General features: G+C 41.4%; 2 protein-coding genes across 3 annotated transcripts; one reads left to right on the top strand and one right to left on the bottom strand.

The window, feature by feature from the left end:
• The first annotated feature begins 166 nt into the window (after positions 1-166).
• On the top strand, positions 167-8,896 carry rab11al (RAB11a, member RAS oncogene family, like). Of its 2 annotated transcripts, XM_053612008.1 has the most exons (6): positions 167-254; positions 511-580; positions 2,489-2,684; positions 3,589-3,782; positions 4,527-4,607; positions 6,576-8,896. In XM_053612008.1, the coding sequence occupies exons 2-6, from the start codon at positions 541-543 to the stop codon at positions 6,713-6,715; spliced, it is 651 nt and encodes a 216-aa protein (XP_053467983.1). In that variant the 5' UTR covers positions 167-254; positions 511-540; the 3' UTR covers positions 6,716-8,896. The 2 variants fall into 2 exon arrangements, with proteins under 2 accessions (XP_053467983.1, XP_053467982.1); XM_053612007.1 differs by having other exon boundaries at positions 223-580.
• Positions 8,897-15,122: 6,226 nt separating this feature from the next.
• Positions 15,123-20,738, bottom strand: mex3a (mex-3 RNA binding family member A). The gene is made up of 2 exons (XM_053611981.1): positions 20,219-20,738; positions 15,123-16,897 (listed from the first exon to the last, which is right to left on the bottom strand). The coding sequence occupies exons 1-2, from the start codon at positions 20,721-20,723 to the stop codon at positions 15,825-15,827; spliced, it is 1,578 nt and encodes a 525-aa protein (XP_053467956.1). The 5' UTR covers positions 20,724-20,738; the 3' UTR covers positions 15,123-15,824.
• Positions 20,739-23,513: the final 2,775 nt, after the last annotated feature.

Here is a 23,513-nt window from a genome sequence, read left to right as displayed (position 1 = left end):
CTCCTACGTGGCATTTCCTGTGTTACACAGCGCTGCACCTGTGTAGTTACCTGAGAGGATGACGTGTGCACCTGTTGATTCCAGTGCGCTCCTTCATTGGCGAACGTATTATGATTGACAGCCGTATGAGCCAATCAGATCCGAGCTAGTGTCAGGCGTTCGACGGGGCGGAAGCAGCTCTGAGTGTGTATGGAAAGGAGCCGCTCGAAGCACGAGCGCAGAAACCTTGGTGACGCAGGGAAACAAGTTACTCAGTAACGCTTTGATTTTTCAAGAAATTGATTAATATTATTAGTAGAATATATAGATATATATATATTTAAAAAAAAAACCCGCTTCGTGACACCGTAAACTCAGTTTGTGAGAGATCATCAAGTTTTGACATGCGCTTTGACTACCTCGTATCTTCATGTCAAGTTGCTTTGACGTTAGCTTAGCTTAGCTAGCTACAAGTAGCGTCAACTCTTTTACTACTTTACACACTATTTATTTATTATTTTTTTTGGTCAGTTACCTGTCTGTACGAACCGCTCCGAAGCCATGACGGGTAGAGAAGAGGAATATGACTATCTTTTCAAAGGTAAGAAGCCTTGCAAACTTTCTCATAAGATGGCTTTATCTGTCTGGTTTTTAACTTGAGGCTGTATTCCAAATTGCGTCTAGTACCCTGTTTATGCGCACTCTATAGTGTATAGAATAATGGCTCGTGCAGCCTATGTAGTGCACTCGGTTATACTTGCAGCCGCCATTTGGGTTGAAAGGAGAAAATAACATCACAAACCCTCATTTTATGTAGTGTCAATTACACAAGTGTTGTCGCTAATAACATTTAACACAATGTTTATTACTTCTCTCTCTCTCTCTCTCTCTCTCTCTCTCCCTCTCTCTCTCCCGCTCTCTTTTTAACGAGCAAACTTAATGACTTATAGTCTGTCTGGTATTTAAAAACAAGATAAAGCCTAGGGGTCCTAATGAGCATACTACAATACTAAATAGTAGACTAATCTACTCATACATACACACACACACATACATATGTGTATATGTATGTGTGTGTGTGTATATATATATATATATATATATATATATATATATATATATATATATTTATTTATTTAAATATTTTACTAAAACAGTACTGATTAATTACTACTTAGTAAAATAGTATGTTGTTTTAGTATGGTGCGATAGTCAGACTGGTGGACTATGATGTAGGTGGCTGTGTAGAAAGAGTGAGAGATGTTACACAATTCTGTGCTGAAATGAGTCAGTTATTTCCAAATATTCGTGTTCCAAAGCCATCTGTTTATTACCTAATTGCACACTTCGACAAAAGCCGGACCGCATTCACATTAAAGCTTCTGTAGCAACACCCCGAGCTGAGAATACATCCGTTTCCTTTTCACATGTAGCCGAAAAAGTCTCCGAGCGTTTCTGAAAGTTCTTCCAGGTGTCCGTCATGGTGGCGTTACACCGAAAAGTAATACAAAGGTGTCTTTTAATGTAAAACGAGCGCTCGCAGCTTTCCAGTCGAACCGGAAAGACCTGCACACACGTCCCATGCAGCATTCGTTTTGTTTAGTGGATGGATACGGTTGCAAATCAAAATGATTCAACCTCCCCCCCCCTCCCCCGTTGCAAATCAGGTTTATCGTCCAAAAATGTACCGAGTTTTTATTTATTTATTTTTACAGTGGACCTGAATTGTAATGGGGGGGGGGGGGGGGTCAGTTTGATTGCGTTGATCTCTGGCCCTAAATAGAAATCTCAGTGCAGTGGTATCGCACATGACGAGTTGTCGAATTGAGGATTTTGCGAGACAGTCCTGTGTAGGTGTATCAGCCATACCTTGAATGTTCTCTTTTAAAACGAAGAGCCCAACCTCAGCTGCACCTCTTACTGTTTTGATCCTGAGTCAGTCAGTACTAATGAATCACTGCTCGGTCCTCCGTATGCTGCCTTTTCCTGCCAAACAGCTTGTTGACTGAGTTTGTTTTTTTTTTTTGTTTTTTTTTAGTCAAAGCAGATTGTTTCAGTCATTATTTGCATGTCTGAGTCAGTAGTGAGTTTTGGGGTGTCGGATGTTTTCCTTGTAGTCTCCCTTGTAGTTATGCAATCAGATAATGGTTTGTTTTTTAAAGAAAAACACACACACATATACACAATAAACATGTAAGAAAGTTCTTTTAAAGATTTGCATCATTTTTAAAACGGGAAATCTTTGTGATCCCTCAAAGCGTATGTGATTTTATATATATATTTATATTTGCACCTTACATTTCCTGAAATTCAGGAAACACCAAAGCCATGGTATGCGTTTCATAACAGATATGTAGGTGAGCTTGAAAAGGGAGTTGTGTAGTGCCTTGGTTTAAAACCAAAAAAGAATGAAGCCGTGTTGAAATCCTGCCGTCTTTATGATCAAAGAAAGCTTCCCCGATTTGTTCTTTCCGCCTTGCTGACCTCTGGCCTCTTAAATCCTCCGCAGTGGTGCTAATCGGAGACTCCGGAGTCGGGAAGAGCAACCTGCTGTCCCGCTTCACGCGGAACGAGTTCAACCTGGAGAGCAAGAGCACCATCGGTGTGGAGTTCGCCACTCGCAGCATTCACGTAGAGGGCAAGACGATCAAAGCCCAGATCTGGGACACCGCAGGCCAGGAGCGGTACCGTGCCATCACCTCAGCGTGAGTGTTAAACCTGCACCACTCTCAGCTCCTACGTACACCCGTGCGTACATGCATTTTTTGGGTTTTTTTTTTTTTTTTTTGCGCTTATACATCGCAGTCATTCAAGTAATTTTTATTTCAAAATCATTTAATTTCTCTCCATACCATTTTCTATTATAAATCTTAGTCGTGTGCGTCGAGCGTTAAACACGAAGCATAAGAAAATAACGAAACCACGCGCAGAGTTAAATGTAAAGCGACAGTGTGTACGGTGTCGTGTCTGTATTCACGGGGACTTTGCATGTTCATGGAGGACGTGTAAAAGAGTGTAAACGTTGAAATGAAAGGAGTCTCCAGTGTCGAGCTGTGTTTTTGTCGACCAGAGATGTAACTATAAATGGATAGAAAATAGAATTGTACTGGTTGGCCTATTGCCGTGAGTACAATTAAGAGGAATCGAACGCTTCAGGATGTGCTGTTGTAGGAATGTCTTATTGCTTATTTAATAACCGAACCGTGCAGCGTTAATGTGAAGGTATTTTTGGAACAGGATCACGATCTAAAATTAGCGTTTGCACAGTGACATGCTGAAGAATAGCACTCGAACCGGTATCACTAGCATTCGTTCATAGTTCGCTCGAAGCGTATGGCTGCGAAGGTGACGTCATGGTAACCAGCAGCGCTAGTTTGAATACGTCGTTGGCCTCATTTGTTTGAGCTACACTTAGGGCTGCACTATAAGGGTTAAAAACAGTAGTAGCGATTGATTTATACATTTTTTTTTTTCTAGTTTGTCCAGTTTAAGAGTTTCAATCAGCAGAGAAAGAACGGTTTGTAAGTCAAAGTTTTATTCAGCGTCGGTGAAATGAATGAATGAGTGAAGAAATAAAAAGGCAGAGCGCTGCGACGTTTGTGTTTGCAGGTACTACCGCGGCGCAGTCGGCGCTCTTCTGGTGTACGACATCGCCAAGCACTTGACGTATGAAAACGCCGAGCGCTGGCTGAAAGAGCTGCAGGACCACGCCGACAGCAACATCGTCATCATGCTGGTGGGCAACAAGAGCGACCTGCGCCACCTACGGGCCGTGCCTACGGACGAGGCCAAGGCTTTCTCAGGTCAGTCCACACGGTTTCTGCTCACGAGTAGACCTCTAACGCAGTGAGGGTTTATGGAACCGACGCTGATGACCGATGCGTGTGGAAGTGGGTTCTCACCTCAGCCGGTGTTTTCCACGGTGTGCTTCGCTTCCAGTTTTGTAGGGTCAGCTCTGTTGATTAGCTGCTTATTCATTCAGCAGGAAGTTCACTGTATCTGTACACTAATATATAACTGTACTGTATATATATCTATATCACTGTATTTGTATTGTATGTTCAAATTTATTAATGGAAAAGGAGGAAATAGCGATAGCCAGGTGTTAAATAGACAACGCGACAGTTTCGTATATATTTACTGTTCTCACTAAATTACTCCAGACTAATTATTCCCTGGGTATCTCTTCATCTGAGAGAACAACAGCTTTTTGTAAACACATTTTTGTTCACAGCGGCTGCATGCTGAAAGCATAAAGGAACATTAAAGCAGTTCAGCACCACACACACACACACACACACACACACACACACACACACACACACACACACGCACGCACACACACGCACGCACACGTGCACCAATTTTATATCCAACAGCTCAACGTTTTAAGGCAGATACATCACTTGTGCTTGTAGGTGTTCTGGATCATGATTTATAAAGGTGGTGGTGGTGGTGTTTTTTTTAAACAGACACATTTCTTTTAGTGTCCATCGCCTGGTGATAACTCCATGACTTCAGTCTGCTGTGTGATTTCTATCTTTCAGAGAAACACGGGCTTTCCTTCCTCGAGACTTCTGCTTTGGACTCCTCTAACGTAGAGCTCGCCTTCCAGACCATTCTCACAGGTAAGGCGGATCGTACCAGGCATCAAGCGAAAAGGGCAAAGGCGCACAACTCCAGGTCAGGGGCTCAGTGGATTCAAGCTTCCACTAAATGTCTCAGAGTATAAGCTGCTTTCACACTTTTTTTTTTAAAACAGAAATAGCACTATCCAGAGCACCTTATGTGATTATGTGGAGAAAAAAAAAGCAGCTCACGTGACATAAGTATAACAATGCTCTTACCAGTCCTAGTTAGTATCTTCTAACTAACTAGCCTCGCTCGCTTTCTAGAATAGATGTATAATTATCCGTAATGCAGATTGCTGTAACGCTGGTGACGAGGAGGTCGTTTTGCCTTCGCGGCAGCTTTAGGGGCAGGAAATCAAGACCATTTGAGCTGCTCATGCGACTCGACTGTACGTACAGTTGTGCCACAGTTTACACATCATGTCCCGGTGATTTGTCTCAAGAATTAGACACGTTGGTGTTTTTTTTAGGTACGCTGCAAATTCGGAATAGCGCCAATGAAATATTTCTTCAATGCTGCATGTCATAAATATCCTCGTTTTTTTTCCTTTCTTTCTTTTTTTCCTCACTTGCCCCCCAGGCGACCCCCAGTCCCAGCCCCAGTGTCCTGATCATTAGAGTTACATGTAAATCGTGTGAAACACGATGTGTGAAAGCAGCCTTAAAATACCAGATAATTACCAGCAGTGGTGATTGGTTTACTAGTCAGTCAGTAAGTCAGGTGGATAGTGGACCTTTCTGTCCTTTAACCAAAAAAACAAAACAATCCCAAAATGTTTATTTATATACACACATACACTACCGGTCAAAAGTAGACACACTCACTCTTTATTTTATTTTAAAATCATGAAAACTCTGGAGTAACACAAATGGAACTATGGGAATTATGTTGTGATAAAAAAAAAAAAATAATAATTGAATATTTTAGCATCTTTAAAGTAGACGCTCTTTTCGCCGAGAATTTCAGAGATGTATTCTTGGCCGATTTCTTGAGGAATCTCCCTGAGATGCTTTTTAAACAGTATTAAAGCAGTTCACACCTACGCCGGACTCTTAACGGCTGCTTTTCGGAATATTTCTCTCGGAGTCGCGTGTTTAAACCAATATTTATTTGTAAATAAAATGTTAGTTTTCTAATGAAAGAAATGAAAACATCGGCACGATTATATTTTTGTGTACGACACCGATTTCACACATTTAATCACACACCTTCAGATCAAAAGCTTTTTAACGATCAGGAGAAACATTTCAGTCGAGTGTCTCCAGACTTTTGACCGGTTGTGTGTGTGTGTGTGTATATGTGTGTGTGTGTGTGTGTGTGTGTGTGTGTGTATATATATATATATATATATATATATATATATTACATTTGCACTACACGCATCGTGATACGTTCTGGCCTTTGTTCAGAAGTATTTTTGCTAGTTACCTAGTAGCGCTATAGCAGTAATAGTAGTATTTAGTTCTACTTAAAAGATACGGCAGTATTTTTGCTATTTACATTTATTCATTTAGCAGATGCTTTTATCCAATGTGACTTACAAATGAGAGAATAGTTAGATAATAGATGGATTAAATGGAGAATGTCCTTCAGTCACGGAGTGTTATTTTGGTTAAGTGGCAGATTACGAGTACTAATCAGACTACAAATTCATTAAAAAAATTTTGACCACACTACAGTACGTTGGCCCTCCAGGACCGAAATCTTTCGCCCCTGATCCTGGAGTTCGATTATATTTCTGCCATTAGGTGGCAGCAGATTCCAAGCCACAGACTTGAACTGAATCCTTTTCCAGGTCCAATAAGCCTTCGCTCTGTGTATAATAAGCCTGTATAATTTAGAAAATGTGCTTTTTGTGTTTGTTTTGTGAACGGGAGTTCTTTATTAATCTCTCCACTGAAGTCATTTATTTTCCCGTCTATCATGGCGTTACAGCGTAACGTATCCGTGCGTTTTTCTTTCAGCAATCTACCGCATCGTGTCTCAGAGGCAAATTTCGGGGCGCGGCGACAGCGACTTCTCCCCCAACTCTAAAGTCGTGCCCATCACGGTGCAGCCCACACAGAGCTCGGCCAAGCAAGGCGCCTGCTGCCAGAACAACTAAGCAGCCGCCGTAGCACAATGGGATTATGGGTAAAAACCGACATAAGGCTGACCAAGGGGGGTTGCAAAGTTTGTTTGTCAAGCACATTAAGACCACCCCCCATCTCTTCCCCCCCCCCTTAATAACACATGCAGTAGGCTTTATCGGCTAAGCCCTAATTCAACAAGTTAAGCTTTATCATAGGGACCAAAGTGAAAAGAAAGAATTGTTTTGTTTTGTTTTTCTCCACAGACTGATTTAATGTCTTTTTTTTTTTTATTATTTTTTACGCTAATTAGAAACGGCACTAGGTGACTATTTATGTCTTTGCACGTATTGCTGAAGTAACGATTCATATCACCGGCTAGTGCTTCGAACGTGCTCAAGCCTGTGCAGATGGAAAGAGGGCGCTACAATGAAATGATGTCTATTTTAACCACTACACACTGTTTAGGTCTAGTTTTTATCAAACGGTCTCCTGGAGGAAGCGAACTCCTGTTTTGTTTTGTTTTTTCTCAGTGGATCCTTGGGGGAACAAAAATCGACTTAATCTCTGTGTCTGCTGCGTCTGCCTGTGTTGTTGATTTGTACGATGACTCAAGTAGAGAAAAAAAAAGAACCCCTCTATTTATTTGATGTATTGAAATATCTGAGATGACACTGTTGAGCTCACATCCTGATAGCCTGTGGATTTTTTTTTATTATTTTTTTTTTTAGCACGTGTTTTATTTAGATGGTGTTTGTTGGTCTGTTTGATATTTAAGGGTTGATTTAACTGTATTTTCTCCAGGGTTGAGTAAAGCGTAACATGAATTAATCAAGTGTCTGGTTTTTTTTGTTTGTTTGTTTGTTTGTTTTTTTAAGAAAAATTGTGGGGGGGAAAGTTTTCCTGCTGTTTCCTTTTGGGTGATTTTTTAAAAAAAAAAAGTTTGTTTGAGTGGATCCGCTTTGCTTTAGAGGTATTTCTAGGTGCCGTTTTATCAGTGAGTCATTTAACCTGGACTAAGACGGAGGCATGAAACAGGAAGGCAGAGGCAGGCTCATCCCTTTACATGGACGGATTATGTTGCAGGACTGAGCAACAGTGGCACGCTGAGCTGCTCACTGAGGAGTTTCTGGTGTACTGGAAGGGGCTTGTCTTACTGTAAGTGAAGTCCTCATTGCCCATCCCTATAACATACTGCATGTAACCCGAAGAAAGCCATACCCTCCGGGATCTCTGTTAATTGTGTCCCATCTCTCACGCTATTTCTCTGTTCACCGTCCTTTTCTCCCTGGTTGGAGTCATGGTGAAATGGAGGTCATGGTAGGTCAGATTTATCCCTTTTTCAAGGTAAGGTAGAGCTCTGGTGAAGGTCGTTTTGTCTGTAGTTCTAGTGCAGTTTTCAGTTTACGTCGATTAGGAAGAGTCTTTTAATTACATTACGGGTTTGTGAAGAGCCTGTGATGTTTAGCGGTCATCGCTGACTTTAACCCCGTTCTCGAAGGTTTTTAGATTTGATGCGTCGAGGTGTTCTATGCATTTTTAGAAATCCTCCAGAACCAGCAGTACTTTTCACCAAGGAAAAGGTAAAATGTTCCGAGATTAAACACTGCATTATTGCACCAAAAACAAATTGGAAATGCTAAATTAAACGATCGTCTAGTAACCAGGGGAAAACACGGATCTCTCCTTGGGAGCTTCCATCTTGTTCTGGTTTCGTAAAGTGAACCCAAAAGTGAAATTAAAAAGTGGCGTCTTTTTTGTTGTTGGTTTTTTTTTCCTCTTTTTTTTTTCCCCCTCTCTAACATTTGTGGCATTCATATATGAAGGGATGAAATGTAAGAAGGAAACTTTATGTTGCTTAATAAATGTGTATATTTGGATATAATATAAATATATTGTGTTTGCTTTTAGCCGCTTGTCTCCTCGGTCTAACGCCGGTGTCGGATCAGAGATTCCAGCAGATTTCATCAAGATTATTAAATTGATTTTTATTAGAAACATTTACAATACATGTTTGGAAAGTAACAAAATAACAAAAACTAGTATGGTATACATACATTGGTCAAATATAAAAACAAACAAACAAAAATTAACTCACAGAGAACCTTTGCTAAGAAATAAACCTGCAAAATTGTATGCCTCGTGTGGGCACCGTATGAACGACCAAAGGTTTTGAAAAAAGAAGAAAATCAACAAGGTCTTTGAAGTATTGGCTAGCCAAAAACGAACCCTATGGTATGGCGAACCTTTCTCACTCACCAACAAGAACCTAAACACTTAGAGCAGGAGATGCCGGTCCAAACTAATGCACTAAGACCACTACATGAGTTTATTAATATGAAACACTTTTTATTTTTTTTTTATCCTTTTTTTTTTTAAAACTTTTCTACTGAGTCGGAAGATTCTGAAAGCTACCAAAGACAGACCGTTGGAGCGGAGTTACCCTATCCAAAGCAAGCCCGAAAAAGAACATGATCACCCCTTAAACCCCCGCCCCGCCCTTTTTTGTGTCACTATCATACTGAAACAAATCAAACCACGCTACACAATTAGCTTTGCCATTATGAAGTCAAAACAGTCGAGATACAATTTCACCATGTAAGAGCTGAGGCTATCCTTAAAAACATAACGATCCGCTGTTATGTGTGTTTTCCTGTCAGTGATGAAAATCTACAAGCAGAAACCAAAAAAACAAAACAAAAAAAACCCAAACAAATAAAATAAATACACAACCAAGTATTCATCAGCCCTTTAGTGTAGTGTGTACAGAAAGCCTTCACTTGTATGCAACAAAAAAAACATTTTTAGTACCGTTATCCAGCCTGGCGATGATACAAGATGCATGCAAACTACTGTGTTGTAGAATATATGAGTGTTCTGTGTTTACTGATATCGGCATAGATCTACTACATTACACTGAGATAGAAAAGCGGAAATGTTGAGGCGTTTTTTTTTTTGTTTGTTTGTTTGTTTGTTTTTTTTATTAAATGAAATGTTTTGTTCATAACACTCAAAGCACCCTGTTATTTTTTCGGGGGGGTGGGGGTGGGAGGGGAGTGGTATTTTCCAGAATGTAGTAGATGTATGCTCAAAAAAATGTGTGTATATGCACAATTATCCACCTGCTTCTCCACTCCACACACCTCTGTGACGCCCTTTCACTTCACTGTAGTCGAAACAGATGAAGCGTTTAAAAGTAAAAGTAGAAAGAAATGAAAGAAAACCCCAAAAAATATATATATATAAATAAATAAAATTCTAGACATTATTGAAACCAGAAATGAGGGAGTAAAGGATTGTGTTCAGTCAGCAGTATGGGGTTAGTTAAAGTACAGCAGGCAAACAACACGTGTGCCAAGTGTTGATGCAGTGCTAAAATGTGATTGAGGCACAAACTTGAGACTAAAATACCTCCTAATCCTACAAAATATTTGTAAAATTATTATTATTTTTTTTGTGTATTTTTTTTCCTGAACTTATTCCATCGTTAACGCTTGAAAATCTGAAGTTAAAATATAATCCTGTAAAAGCCCCTACCGCCCACCTCGTTTTACACCGTCAGAGGTACGAAGGATTTATCTAACTTTTTTTTTTTTACTTATTTATAAATAAAAAATTCTATAATCTTAATTTTAGTAGAAATCAACATCGTGTTTTTTTTTTTTTAGAAATATATTAACTTTTTTTTTTATTAATTAAAAAACAAAACGTCTCGAAGTTACTTATAAATATGTTTGCTTCATTTTAAGATATTCATAAATAACATCCAGATACTGACCTCTCCCTCTTTGTATGAAATAATAACCCATGTTAGCAAAATAGAATCTTACGAAAAATGTTATAAGACTTTCCCCCTTACTTGCTTTGTATAGGGAGAATCTAAACAGATACGGTGGAGCAACGACTTTCCCTAAACCATGGCATCAAAAAACGTAAAGCTTTTCTCTTTCTGATGGTTCAAAAAGGCAAATCATACACAGATGGAGTGCTGTTTTTTTTTTCTTTCCTTTTTCTGTTTTTTTTTTCTCCTTTTTTTTATTTTTATTTTTATTTTTTTTACATTCGAATGCACCGTCCTGTCTATATTTCCAAGGCATTAGAATTGCTTTAGTGCATTTAGTGTCTTTGCTGCTGTTTTATAGATAAACGCCTGCAGTCCTGCTAACTGGATTAACGTCAGAGTGATTTCTTTCTAGTTCTATAATTAAAATTCCATAGATGTCAATATCAACACTATGCCCAAAAAAAAAAAAAAGAAAAAAAGGTTAGATTGTAGCTTTATGGAAATATTGTGACTGCCATGTAATTGTGCATTAGATACTATAATAGATAGATAAAGTTCAGGGGGGGGAGGGGTGGGTGGGGAATCTTAATACGTCATTAGTTCAAACACTAGATGAAGTCATTACTAAAGCTCTCTGTATAACATGTAGCTCTATTATATCCACAGATCTGAACTGATAAAAAGGTAAACGCTCTGTAATAAATCAGCATGCATAACCAATATGGATCTAAAAGGATTATTATTAATATTATTATCATTATTATTATTAAACCACGTTACCACTATGTACTTACTCCAAAACTAAAGAGTTTCTTAAACGTTACCTTCACAAAATACAACGCCTTGGCACTGAAACGAAAAAACCTTTCCTTCCTCTTTAGTTCCCAAATGAACAGATTGAATCTGTAGCCCTGTAGTGTTTTAACACGTCTAGCACAAGGATTTCGATTAGCTATAGCAAGGTACGTCTCTTCGTCGTTGTTGTTACTGTCAACATCACGATCACGAAGTCCGACATTATTTGGATTGTAGTCATCATGACTCATTGGTCTGAATTGATGTACAGGTTTTTGTAGATTTTATATCTTCACCCAATAATGTAAAATATTTAAAAAAAATTTTTTTTATGTATGTTCACTGAACTGCCCTGTTTCCAAAGGCTTTCTCCCTCATTATTTAGTGCTATATTAATATTTTCACTTTTTCTTTTCCTTGAATCTCATTTCAATTCTTTGGCTACCATAAACACTCTTAACTTAAACTTTAATCCTTCTATTGGGATTATAACTAGTCCCATTATAATATAAACAAACTGTCCAACAAAAGAGTTTTAGAACTTTTAAAATAGTTTCATAATCGGCTTAAATACTGAAATATATTCTCACGATATGCCTATGGTAGTCACATTATTTTTTTATTTTTTTTTTAAATGATATAGCTATCTCCGAATATATTTGAGTAAATACAAATATTTTTAATAGCAAATAAATGCTACTCTGTTAAAAATGTACCTGGCTCTTTGCAGTGATTTGCTGGGAAGAAAAAAAAAAGAGGAAAAAAAAACAAAAACAAACAACAAACAATCAAAACAAAACAAAAACATGCGGAATTGCTGTCCAAAAGTTACTCTGTGAACACGTTTAATCCGTATGTACTAAAATCAGCTAATGATTCATTATGGGTCAGAGAAACGACGCTAATACGACGATAATAGTCTGGAATGGTGGATTTCTAAGTATTGGACAATGTGCAAGCTTTTGTTTTAAGAAAATGTTTTAAAAATTTTTTTATTTTTACCTAATAAGCAATGCCTATATGAAGTTCTGTACAACTTTTGAAAGCTACGCATTGTTGTATTTGTTGTTAAAATATAGTTTGTTATTGCTAGTATGTATTCCCCTCACCTGAAGAACACGAGGAGTCAGGAATACATTTCTTCTTTTTTTTTCTTGAAAAATATCGACACGGGCACAGTTTTCTAAAAAAAAATTCCAAGCCACTGAATGTGATTTGCATAATTTTTCTAGCAGTTTTGGCTTTGACGAGGAAAGAAAGACACAAATCCTGCATACGTTCCTTCCTCCAAATAGGCCATGGTTTTATCCTGATTTAGCGCTGATCGTGAAAGAGTTAACAAAGCGTGCTTTGCACTTTGTTTTTAAGAGAAGCGTAGCTACCTGCGTCGGCCGAATTGCGTTCGAGAGCTTCGTTTACTCGCTCGTCTTCTACCAGTGCAATGTGAAAGAACTTGGTTGAAACGGCAACAAAAGAAAGAACAAACTAATTAGAAGATGTCTACAGTGCTTTCCAGTTGTTTGGTTTCAGATACATGCTGCTCGTCTTGATCTATAAGGTGCTTCTCTCTTATCCAGACATAAGTGTTTTAATGTAAGTGCTTTTCATAGCTTGAATTCTTTGTATAGTAATGCCCGTGTGTAGCACTGTAAATTAGATTCGATTCTGATGTTTATCCTTTTGACGTTTAAAAAGTCTAAATGCTTTAAACAAACTGAAGTTTGTTTGGTGGAATGTTCATACCGTTCATGACAAGTTCCCTCCCGTTAAATAAAATCACTTTTTTTTTTTTTTCTTCTGAATTTCCTGACGGACTATCAGGACCGTCTAACGTACGACTAGCGCTATCGTTTAGCGTTCGTGAGCTTACCCGGACACCCGACCAGTCCCACACGTGTGGCAGCGGCGCACGAGGTCTCCAAAAGGGACAAAACTGACCCATTTCAAATGGACTACATTTCTCAGTGCCTTCTTTTCTGTCTGTCTGGCTGGCTTTCTTTCTTTCTTATGCAGCAGCCCATCTTGAAGGGCGCAAAAAAAAAAAAAAAAATCCCAAAAATGGAGACTTTGCCTACCCTGCAAATGCTCTAATCCTCTCAGCCAAAAATCCGTTAGGTTGATATGCAGGGCTCACTGGGTGGGTGTGTAATTTGATTCAGCTCCAGCAGCCACTAAATGGGGCGTGTCCACCCAGCTCTCCTGTCAATATCAATTGTCTGATTTCATTTTGGACTTGGATGTCTTGCTCCCATTGGCTGCCTGGTAGCCGTTTGGCTTGGGGCTTGGTGGGGGTTTGGTGAGTTGGGGTGGTTGCACCAGGATGGTCATGCACATGGCGAATAATGTAAAAAAAAAAAAAAAAAAAAAAAAGCAGGCGACCTCCATGGCAACTTCCATCGACTTGCACTCCCTCTCGGACACGTCAGATCTGCCGATTTCTTTTGGGGAGGGACTGAACTTTTTGAGTGCGAGCGAAAGCATTAAATAAGAACGATTACCGTCTGTCTGCAGTTTTACTTTTTGGGCCGATAGAACGTTCAGGTTTTTATCGTAAACAAAGCAACAATTTTTAGAGGGATCTGCATCCTTGGAGAAAATGAACAAATAACTGTTTGCTACATAGAAAGCCTGCCATCATGTGCACTCTCTTTCTCTCTGAAATAAAATCTGCACTTGGGATTTTTTTTTTCCCCTTCGTCAGGACAAAGGAGGCCCCTTTCCTCAGTGGGAATACTAAAGCTCCGAGGAGCAGGAGAGCAGAAGGAGGAGGGAGGGTGAGAGAGAGCGAGAGAGAGAGAGAAATAGAGGGAGAGAGAGAGCGAGCGAGAGTGTTGGGGGCTGAAGGGAGGGGCCCCAGCTGCACCTAGTGAAGCTTTTCTGCGAGGTTGGTACGGAGGGGGAGTAAGGGCAGCACGGGGTTTCGGAGCATCCGTGGCAAAACGGACTTTCCCCAAGTTGCTTGCACCTGGTCTGTGTCACATGACTAATTACCAGCTCCTCATTGGGCGAGAGCGCACTCTGGGGAACGTCCCACCGCTGCGTTAAAACAATACGCCTGCTTCGCTGAGCAGTTGTGGTCATTATAGCCGAGTAAGGGGACGGTTAAGCATCGAGTGGGATCAGGACACTCCCTTTAGGAAAAAAAAAAAAAACTTGGGTCACAATATGAAACACCTGCTCATGAACGGCTTCAATAAAGGACGGAGAGGCAGCAGGCACCTCGCAAATGTGGGGACCGGGGGAGCTGCATAATTTTCCTACTATAGCTCCGAGACTCTTTCTCTTCCTTTTGTGGAGGGTCTATTCAAGCTCAGATTAGCGGGCACCTTCCCTTCACGTTCCGTTTACGTTTCATGCATCCACGATGGAAAACCGCTCGCCGAGAAGTTAAACATGACAGTGTGAGGGTATTCATCGTAGCCAATATGTCGAAGAGAAAAAAACGTGAATGAAATTAAAAAAAACGGGGAAATGCCTCTTTTGTAAGTCCAACGTTTGAACTGATTGGTCAGTTTATGGCTCAATACTAGGACATCCTTTTCATTTTTACAATACAAGAGGTGTAAAGCAAGAATGCATCACAACCTCCCCCCCACCCCGCCCCTCCCCCATCCCACCGTTATATCATAGATTATGAACGTGTGCAATTTTTGTAAAACAAAACCCAGAATCCCTCAAACACCGATTCAAAACTGTTATAAAGACAAAACAAAAACCATATTTCTGTTAGTTATTGTGTGTCAATTTGTTTTTATAGTTTGCTGTTGAAGTTAAGTGTTTGAATGCACAAAGTCCTGTGAGTGTGTTCCAGATCCGGATCTTCACAAAGCAGGATTAAACAAATACGGTTTTTTGTGTGTGTGTGTGTGTGTGTGTGTGTGTGTGTGTGTTTTTTTTCTTCCAGTGACAATCAAGCTATCAGTTTTAAGGTGCAATGATAGACTTAAGATTCAGTCATTTATCTACTTTTACCTTTAAAAAGCATCTTTGTCTAGTTGCAGACAAATGCTGGGATGTAAAACTATATTCTTTCCAATCGTAAAAATTAACGTTAATAATAATAATTATATATGTATATATATTATAATAATAATTATAATAATGGTAATAACTTCCAAAATAAAACAAAGTGTAAAACATTCACATTATTTCTTCTGTTTCTACCCACACTGCAATTCATGTGGAAAAACAGCAGCAGTAAAAAATAAAATAAATTAACAGCCAAAAAAAAAACCAAAACAAAAAAAAACGAACATTAAGAGTTAAAATTTTCCCCATTTTAACAAAAGTTTATAAAATATATATGCATATATGTGTGTATATATATAAAAGAAAAAATCTGAAAATACTTCTTACTCTTTTTTTAGTAAAGCAAGCAGTGTCTTCTAAAATATCTGCTCGTTTTGATTTTTTTTCATTTTCTGAAAAAAAGCAAGACGTACATGGGGCATACTGACCAATACTGACCAAACAAATGCTAAACTAATAAAAGTAGGTAAAAATATCTAGTTAAAACCAATGCACCAAAAAAAAACCAACAAAAAAAAAAACAAAAAACAACCTTTTTAAGAGAAGATCCGGATGGCCTGGGTGACGAGCGTGTGGCAGACGGGGCATTCGGGATGGTTCAGCTCGCAGATGCGGATGGCGCACTCCATGCAGAAGAGGTTGTGGCCGCAGGGCACCAGAGCGGCCGTCACTTTGCTCTCGAAGCAAGTCATGCAGTCTCGGGTCGAGGTGGGCTCGCTGTGGGCACGTCGAGCCTGGGCGTGGGCTGACCCTATGCCAGTGGATCCGGCACTGCTGTTTCCAGAAGGTTCCGGGAGACCCGGAGACAGTCTGGTCAAGGGCAAGGGCAGGCCTCCGAAGCTCTTAGAGCGCTGCTGGACATAGTAGGCCACCTGCTTGGGATAATCGGGGTCACCCCAGCTCTGGGACCCTTCAGAACCAAAATAAGAGCATGGCTTGTCTCCGTTGGTAGGGGTCGAGAAGTCGGATTTGCTGTAAATGCCCATACCGACTCCAACGCTTCCACTTCCGGTACCTCCTAGCACGGCGTCGGAGAAATTCTGGCGGTAACTGCTAGCGAGTGGCTTGCGCTGACCGCCCTGAAGCCCCCATGCGTGCTGTAGGCGACTCTCCGGCCCACCGTTGGTGCTGTTCTCCGTGGCCAGGCAGTCGTTCTCATTGTTGTGGTCGTGGAGGGTGCCGGTGCGCGAAGCGATATGCGCCTCGATCTCCTCCCGCGCTCGCTCCGCGTTGCCCGGCGAACCGGTGATCTCGAAGACCGGGTCGCGATCGCGGCTCGGAGTCACGATGTACGTGCACGTCTGCTGTTGGATGCGCTTGATAGTGGAGCCTTTGGGGCCCACCACCAGGCCCACCACACGGTAAGGCACGCGCACCTGGATGGTAGTCTGGCCTGGCAGCAGGGCGGGGGGAGAACCGTTAAATGACACGCCCAGCTTGTTCCGGGATGCACGCAGCATGGAGAAGTGCTCAGCCGCTGAGATGATCTCGCGTCTAGCCAACGCCACGTCTTCCTTGCGACCGGTAATGAGAAAGACGGGCTCCTCACCCCGCACCGGGGTCTTGATGTAGGTGTTGGTTTTCGCCCGCAAGGCTTTGATTTTACAACCTGCAACGTGAACGGAGTGGCATGAGTGACGCTGATCAACAATCACCTGTCACCCTGAAATCAACAGGTGTCCGTGTTAATTAAGAAGCTGCGCATTCATTTATTTATTTATTTATCTATCAAGGAATCAGCATCATAAATTAGCATAAATTAGGCCTGTAACCATACTCATGACTTATCTGAAATATTTAACTACTTTCAAACACACACTGAGCAACGTAAGGCACCAAACGGACTCATATTTCTCAGACGTTTTGTAAAAAAAAACAAAAAAAACAACTTATAATGATACTAACAAACCGCGATACGAGAAAAAGAAACAAACGTCCTGTATCGCTATAACACGACGGCGATGATGAACTGTTCCATGTCTAGTCTAACTAGATTTCTCATACTTAATGTTATATCAATGTTGCACTCAAAAAAAAAAAACAAAAACATTTTCATTACATAATAATAAGCTTGTCTTAAACGGTCACCTTGAAACAGATCCACATCTGAGGAAATTATATTCCGTGCCAAGCTGAATAATTAGGAAATTCACGTGTCCACAGTTTTGTCCAATAGATCGTGTAGATCTGCAGTCTGTCGTATAGTTTTTAGATTTTTCCTCCCACTATTTCTACCAGGCTTTGGTGAAGTTTTATTTCATTAAACCATCATTAGCAATATCAGACCGTGTTTGTAACGATGATTAATAAATCTTTTTGTATAATTTTCCTGCTGTCATAATAAACCAAGCAGGCCCTTGGAGCTCCTCGCTACTGTCTGCTCATTCTAAGCTAATTAAATATATAAATAACTAGAATAAGTGTGATTTCTCTCTCTCTCTCTCTCTTCTTCTTCTTCTTCAGGAATAATAAGCAATGCTGTGGGGCAGAAAAAAAAAAAGTGGTTTCAGCAGTGACTGTAGTACAAACACTGCAGATGAACACAAGACGGAAATCTTCACCTGTATTCTCTATGAGGTGCTACTTTATCTATTTATGACCTGCTGATTATGGGAAGAAGGAGAAGGTCAAGTGAGGGCACAAAGCAAAGCGTGCATGTCGAGGACGTAAGCTCGAATAGAAATTCAGCGTTCAATCCTTCTTCGGAATATCTCCCGATATAGTATTGTGTAAGAGAAGCTTTTTTTTTATTATTATTTTTTTTTTTTTTGGCGCTTCGTGTCCAGCATATCGATCGTCTCTGTGATCTGGGATGCTTCTACAGCAAAGGCCGCTGCTGTTTTGCTGGCCGAGGGGCGTGTTGTGAATCTGGCTCGTGGCATGTTGTGTACAGCAGCCACTAAAAAAACACAACCTGGACGGAGTGTGTAGTCAAGCGACGGCATGGTGCGTGAGTACAGCCCTCCTGAGCAGACTTGGCAGGCGCTGCAGGTGAATGGAGCGCGCTTACTACGACCATTCAGACGCCAAGCACATTGCTCAGCCTGAACAATGAATGATGGAAGAGAGGCGACGAGTGGCATTGCTTATCCATCGATCAAGCTCGAGTAACGATTACTTCATGAGTGTGTTTGTGCTGATCATCGACGTGTAAATAAATCCGCATTTACACAAAAATGTGACAGGGGGGGACAACAACAATAAGAAGAAGAAGAAGAAGGAGGAAAGGAAAAAAAAAAAAAGAGCAGAGCATTCACACACTGCTTGCGGTTTCTGAATTTTACACCCGCCCCCCTTTCCAGCTGAAGCGGACAAGTCAGTGGTATAAATACAATAAACCATTGTTACCATTTCCTCCACAGTGGAGGAAAAAAACAAGATGGACAAATCCCATCTCTAGCCGTGTCCACCAGCTGAAACGCTTGCTATTAAAGCACCAAATCAAAATAGGAAGCTCTTCCCCAAAAATCCACCTAATCAGCACTTTACAGTCCAGGCAATGCCCGGTGCTGCACTTGGACTGCCAGGCCCTGCCCCGTGCCACTCCTCCTCCGCCTCTCCATTGGAAATTCAAGGGCACACTTCACATCAACCGTCAAAACCAGTATGGAAACATGTAGGAGCTCTGATGAAAATTCGAATGAGTCCGCATGCACAGCGGACTTCATTTTGCATGTTGTTTCGTATTTAAAGTGTGCATGCGCAAAAGCCCGAGCGCCTTCCGTGACCCCTGAGCACACGTGGATGGATGGATGGTTGAGTAGATGGATGGGATGATGTGACGGCTGCCTGGGCGTGACCCTCCTCCTGTGAGCAATGACTCTGAGCTCACTCATCTTCATCTCTCTTTATCTCATCAGCTCCAAGTAAACACTGTGCACTGAACAAAGCCAGGATGCCTAACCCCAAGGAACAACTGTTTTTTTTTTTCTTTCTTTCTTTTTCCCCCCCTCCCCAAACCCCTGAATGAGATTAAGACACCAGACACAATAAAAAAGCACCACGAGTCCAACAAGGCTCAGTCTCCCAGCTTCAACTTAAATGTTGTTGGCCCAACAATAGCATAACGTCATTCAGGAGGATCTCCTTACTTTTAACCGCCGTTCAGACAGGTTTCAATGCTTCTCCTGAGCTTGATGAATTGCCTGATTTTAGTTACACATCACCACCTTGCGTCGTCGCACTGTCACTTTCGCGCCTTTTGTCTTGACAGCCGCGTCCTCTCTTTCTCTCTCTCTCTCTCTCTCTAGCAAGTTTGAAATCCACGACACTAAAGACGCAACTACACACACTGCATCCACATTCATTCTCGAGGCAACCTAAAATGGACAAAAAATAAACCGCTACTCATTAACCCTGCATGCAAATCAAACACCCTGACTACAAAAGCTGGGGGGTTTTTTTTATTATTTAATTTTTATTTTTTTTTAAACCAGCCGTTTTTAAGCTAGGACTTGTTTTTGTTTTTTTTCTCCCCTTTCCGTCCCTGGCGCTCAGACGACAAAGGAAGCGCGTCTGCACACGGACACTGATGGCGCGGAGCTGGAACAGCGCGACCACGAGGTTTAACGCCCCTTGCTGGGTTTTTTTTTTTGTTTGTTTGTTTTTGTTTGTTTGTTTTGTTTTTGTTTCTCTGCAACAAATTGTAAGAGATGTAGCATTTCTGGAAAAAGAAAAAGCTTTTTTTTTTTTTTTTTTTTATAGCTACACTGTAAAATGTTGCTGAATGGCCACAATGTGAGCTGAATAACAAAACAGGACCACCACTCCCACTTTTTTCCACGGATTATAAAAACAAGATCAATATTGTATTTAAATAATAATAATAATAATAATAATAATAATAATAATAATAATACACCCTGATTGGGAACGTGTGCCTCGTGAGCTCGTTACAAGTTGAAGCAGTGTAAACAATCGCGGTCTTTACCTTGCCTGCCCACTATTTCCGCCACATGTTCCGAGCTGGGCACGGGCACACACTCGGTGATGTTGCAGCCGCGCGCTTTGGTCTCAGAACCGGAGCTCTCGTACAGGGCGCACAACTTGCTCTTGCCTTGTAAGATCCCGGCTTCTCCAGCACCACCGCCTCCTCCACCACCACCACCTCCTCCGCCGACGCTGTTGGCGTGGCTGTGGCCGTGGTGGTGGTGATTGTTGTTGTTGTTGCTCCGCTCCTGAACTCCAGCGCCCTCCTCGCTTTCCCCGAGCCCGAGCAAGGAGAGCTGGCCCAGCGCAACCCGCAGCGCCCGCGACTCCTCTTCCTCCTCGTCGGGCGGCGCCAGGAGGCTCTCGGTACCAAAGCCGGAGGCGGCCAGTTCCGAGCCGTAGCCCCCATTTTTCTCCATGATCCCTGACAGCACCAGCAGGCTAGGCATGGCTAACAAAGAGTGTGAGACAAAGACGCGAAGAGCGAGACTGGAGAAGCAGCGCATCCGCCGCCCTCCTCCTCCTCCTCCTCCTTGCTCCCTCCCTTTTGACTGTTGGTCCCTCCCACAGACCTTCCCTCTTGCTCACACTGCTGTAGCTCCTAACGCTTTTCATTGTGCACAAGGCAAACAGGATACGAGCAGGGTTGCCAGATTCCAGATTTCCACCCCGGACAACACAGTTCTCACACCAGTTTTATGCAAGATTCCAAAGTATAAAAGGTGAGTGGATTAATTTAGTTCCAAACTGTTAAAATGGAGTAAGAGTTAAAAGGTGATATAAGAATACACCTACAAACCACTTGATTAGAAACGGCAGAACTACTGATCGTTCGTGCAGTTATCCAATCAGCCATGTGGCAGCAGGACAGTTCATTAAAGCATGCAGGTCAAGGGCTTCGAATAATGTTCGCATCAAACATCAGAATGAAGGTTTGAGCGTTTCAGAAACTGCTGATCTCCTGGAATTCTCACACACAACAGTCTCTAGAGTTTACACAGAATTGTGCACAAAAAAAGAAAAAGCATACGCCAGTTCTGCAGATGGAAACGCCTTGTTGATGAAAGAGGTCAGATGAGAATGGCCAAGCCGGTTTAAACTGACTCGAAGTCTTTACAACTGCGCTGAGCAGGACATCATCTCAGAACGTGAAGGCGAATGGACCACAACAGCAGAAGACCACATCGGGTTCCGCTCCTGTCAATCAATATCAGGCATCTGAGGATACTGTCCAGTTTCAGTATCCGCATGATTTTACACATTGTGCCACTGCTACACGATTGGCTGATTGGATAATTGCATTAATGAGCAGGTGTACAAGTGTCCCTATTAAAAAAATAAATAAATAGTAGGAATATGTACGGACTGCGCAGTATGATAGGCGGTATAGGAATAGCAGTGAATAGTACACAAGACAACAGTAATATGTTCCTCGACAGTCAGGTGGTAAGGAAAGTGTGCAGTCCATACACTACAGTACCAAGTTGCAAATAATATACAATGTGCAATTAGTGTCTGGTTAGTGCAGCATGTGGTTATTTAGTGCTATGGCCTGTGGGAAGAAATTCTTAATACAGGAAAATATTACATAACAAATAATGTAAGCTTATGACCTTTAGATTGACAATGCAGTTTAAATAATACAAACTACATGCTTTAATTGGTCTCCTAAAATGTACTTCCTAATCAATATCATAGATTATCAGGATACCCAGGATAACAATCTGCTCGTCTGTGAATCCTGGTCTCAAACTATGGACTTCACCCCAGACTACTTTACAGCCACGAATCAACTGACCATTTTTTAAATACTTTTTAAAACCTATTATCTTTGTATTATTTTTAAATAGAGGAATCAATTCCTCTGGGATTTATTTTACACTATTTTATGTTCCATTACTTTCTATTCTGTGTTTATGTTTTACTTAAGTATTATTATTATTATTATTATTATTATTATTATTATTATTATTATTATAGGACATACCAATCTAATCTTGCCTGAAATGTTGTATCAATGTGAAATCATTTCCAATCTGATCCACCGATGTATTTCATGCCACGAATGTGTGATATCGGACAGACAGACACCACTGCTTTATTCCGGTTAGGGTCGTCCACTAATCGTAGGGTTGGCGGTTCGATTCCCGGCCCACGTGACTCCACATGACAAAGTGTCCTTGGGCAAGACGCTGAACCCCAAGTTGCTCCTGATGGCAAGTTAGCGCCTTGCATGGCAGCTCGGCTACCATTGGTGTGTGAGTGTGTGTGTGAATGGGTGTATGAGAACCAGTGTAAAGTACTTTGTAGAACCGCTAAGGTTAAAAAAAAAAAAGCGCTATGTAAGTGCAGACCATTTACCATATGGAGCTTATCCCAGGAGTATTGAACGTGATATGGGATATACCCTGGATGGGCTGTAGCAAGGCACCACACAGATCCACATACACATTTGTAGCTAGGGGCAATTTTAGTGTAGTCAGTGCACCTACCGGCATGTTTTTGGGAGGTGGGAAGAAAACTGGAGAAGCCGGACAGACCAACAATGTGCGAAACAGTAACACAGTAACACGAGCTCAACACTGACCACAACATTATTATTATTATTATTATTATTACTATTATTAGCAGCGGCAGCAGTAGTAGCAGTACAGTAGTAATATTAGTAGTATCTAAGTAGCTTAGTGGTTAGCACGTTTGCCTCACACCTCTGGGTTGGGGGTTCACATCCCGCCTCTGTCCTGTGTCCTCGTGCTTCAGGGGTTTCCTCTGGGTACTCTGGTTTCCTCCCCCAGTCTAAAGACATGCGCTGTAGGCTGATTGGCATTTCCAAATTGTCTGTAGTGTGTGAATGTGTGTGCGATTGAGCCCTGCGACAGGTTCGCACCCAATCCAGGGTGTCCCCTGCCTTGTTCCCCGAGTTCCGTGGGATAGGCTCCAGGCTCCCCTATGACCCTGTGAAGGATAAGCAGTATGGAAAATGGATGGATGGATGGATAGATGTTGGCTTGTAGTGTGCAGGTTGCTCTTATAAGCTCTAAAATAAACAAATCGAAGTAAGTAAACAACTTTGCTCAAACATATATTGGTTGATTGATGGCACTTCAGACTGCAAAACAGGGATGCCAAACTCTCTCAATCCTGGCGAGCTGGAGTTCTGCACAGGACACACCTGCTAAACCTAGAAAGCCAACCAACATGCCAAGTTTTCCTTGATCAGGAAAATCACTAAACTCTGCTGGACTCTGACTCAACAGGACTGGAGTTTAGCCTGACCCAGGCTGCCAAATGAGCTC

The sequence above is a fragment of the Ictalurus furcatus genome, chromosome 23 (assembly GCF_023375685.1).
Source record: "Ictalurus furcatus strain D&B chromosome 23, Billie_1.0, whole genome shotgun sequence".
Taxonomy (NCBI): domain Eukaryota; kingdom Metazoa; phylum Chordata; class Actinopteri; order Siluriformes; family Ictaluridae; genus Ictalurus; species Ictalurus furcatus.
The sequence above is the reverse complement of the archived record's forward strand: the minus strand, read 5'-3'. Positions and strand labels throughout refer to the sequence as shown.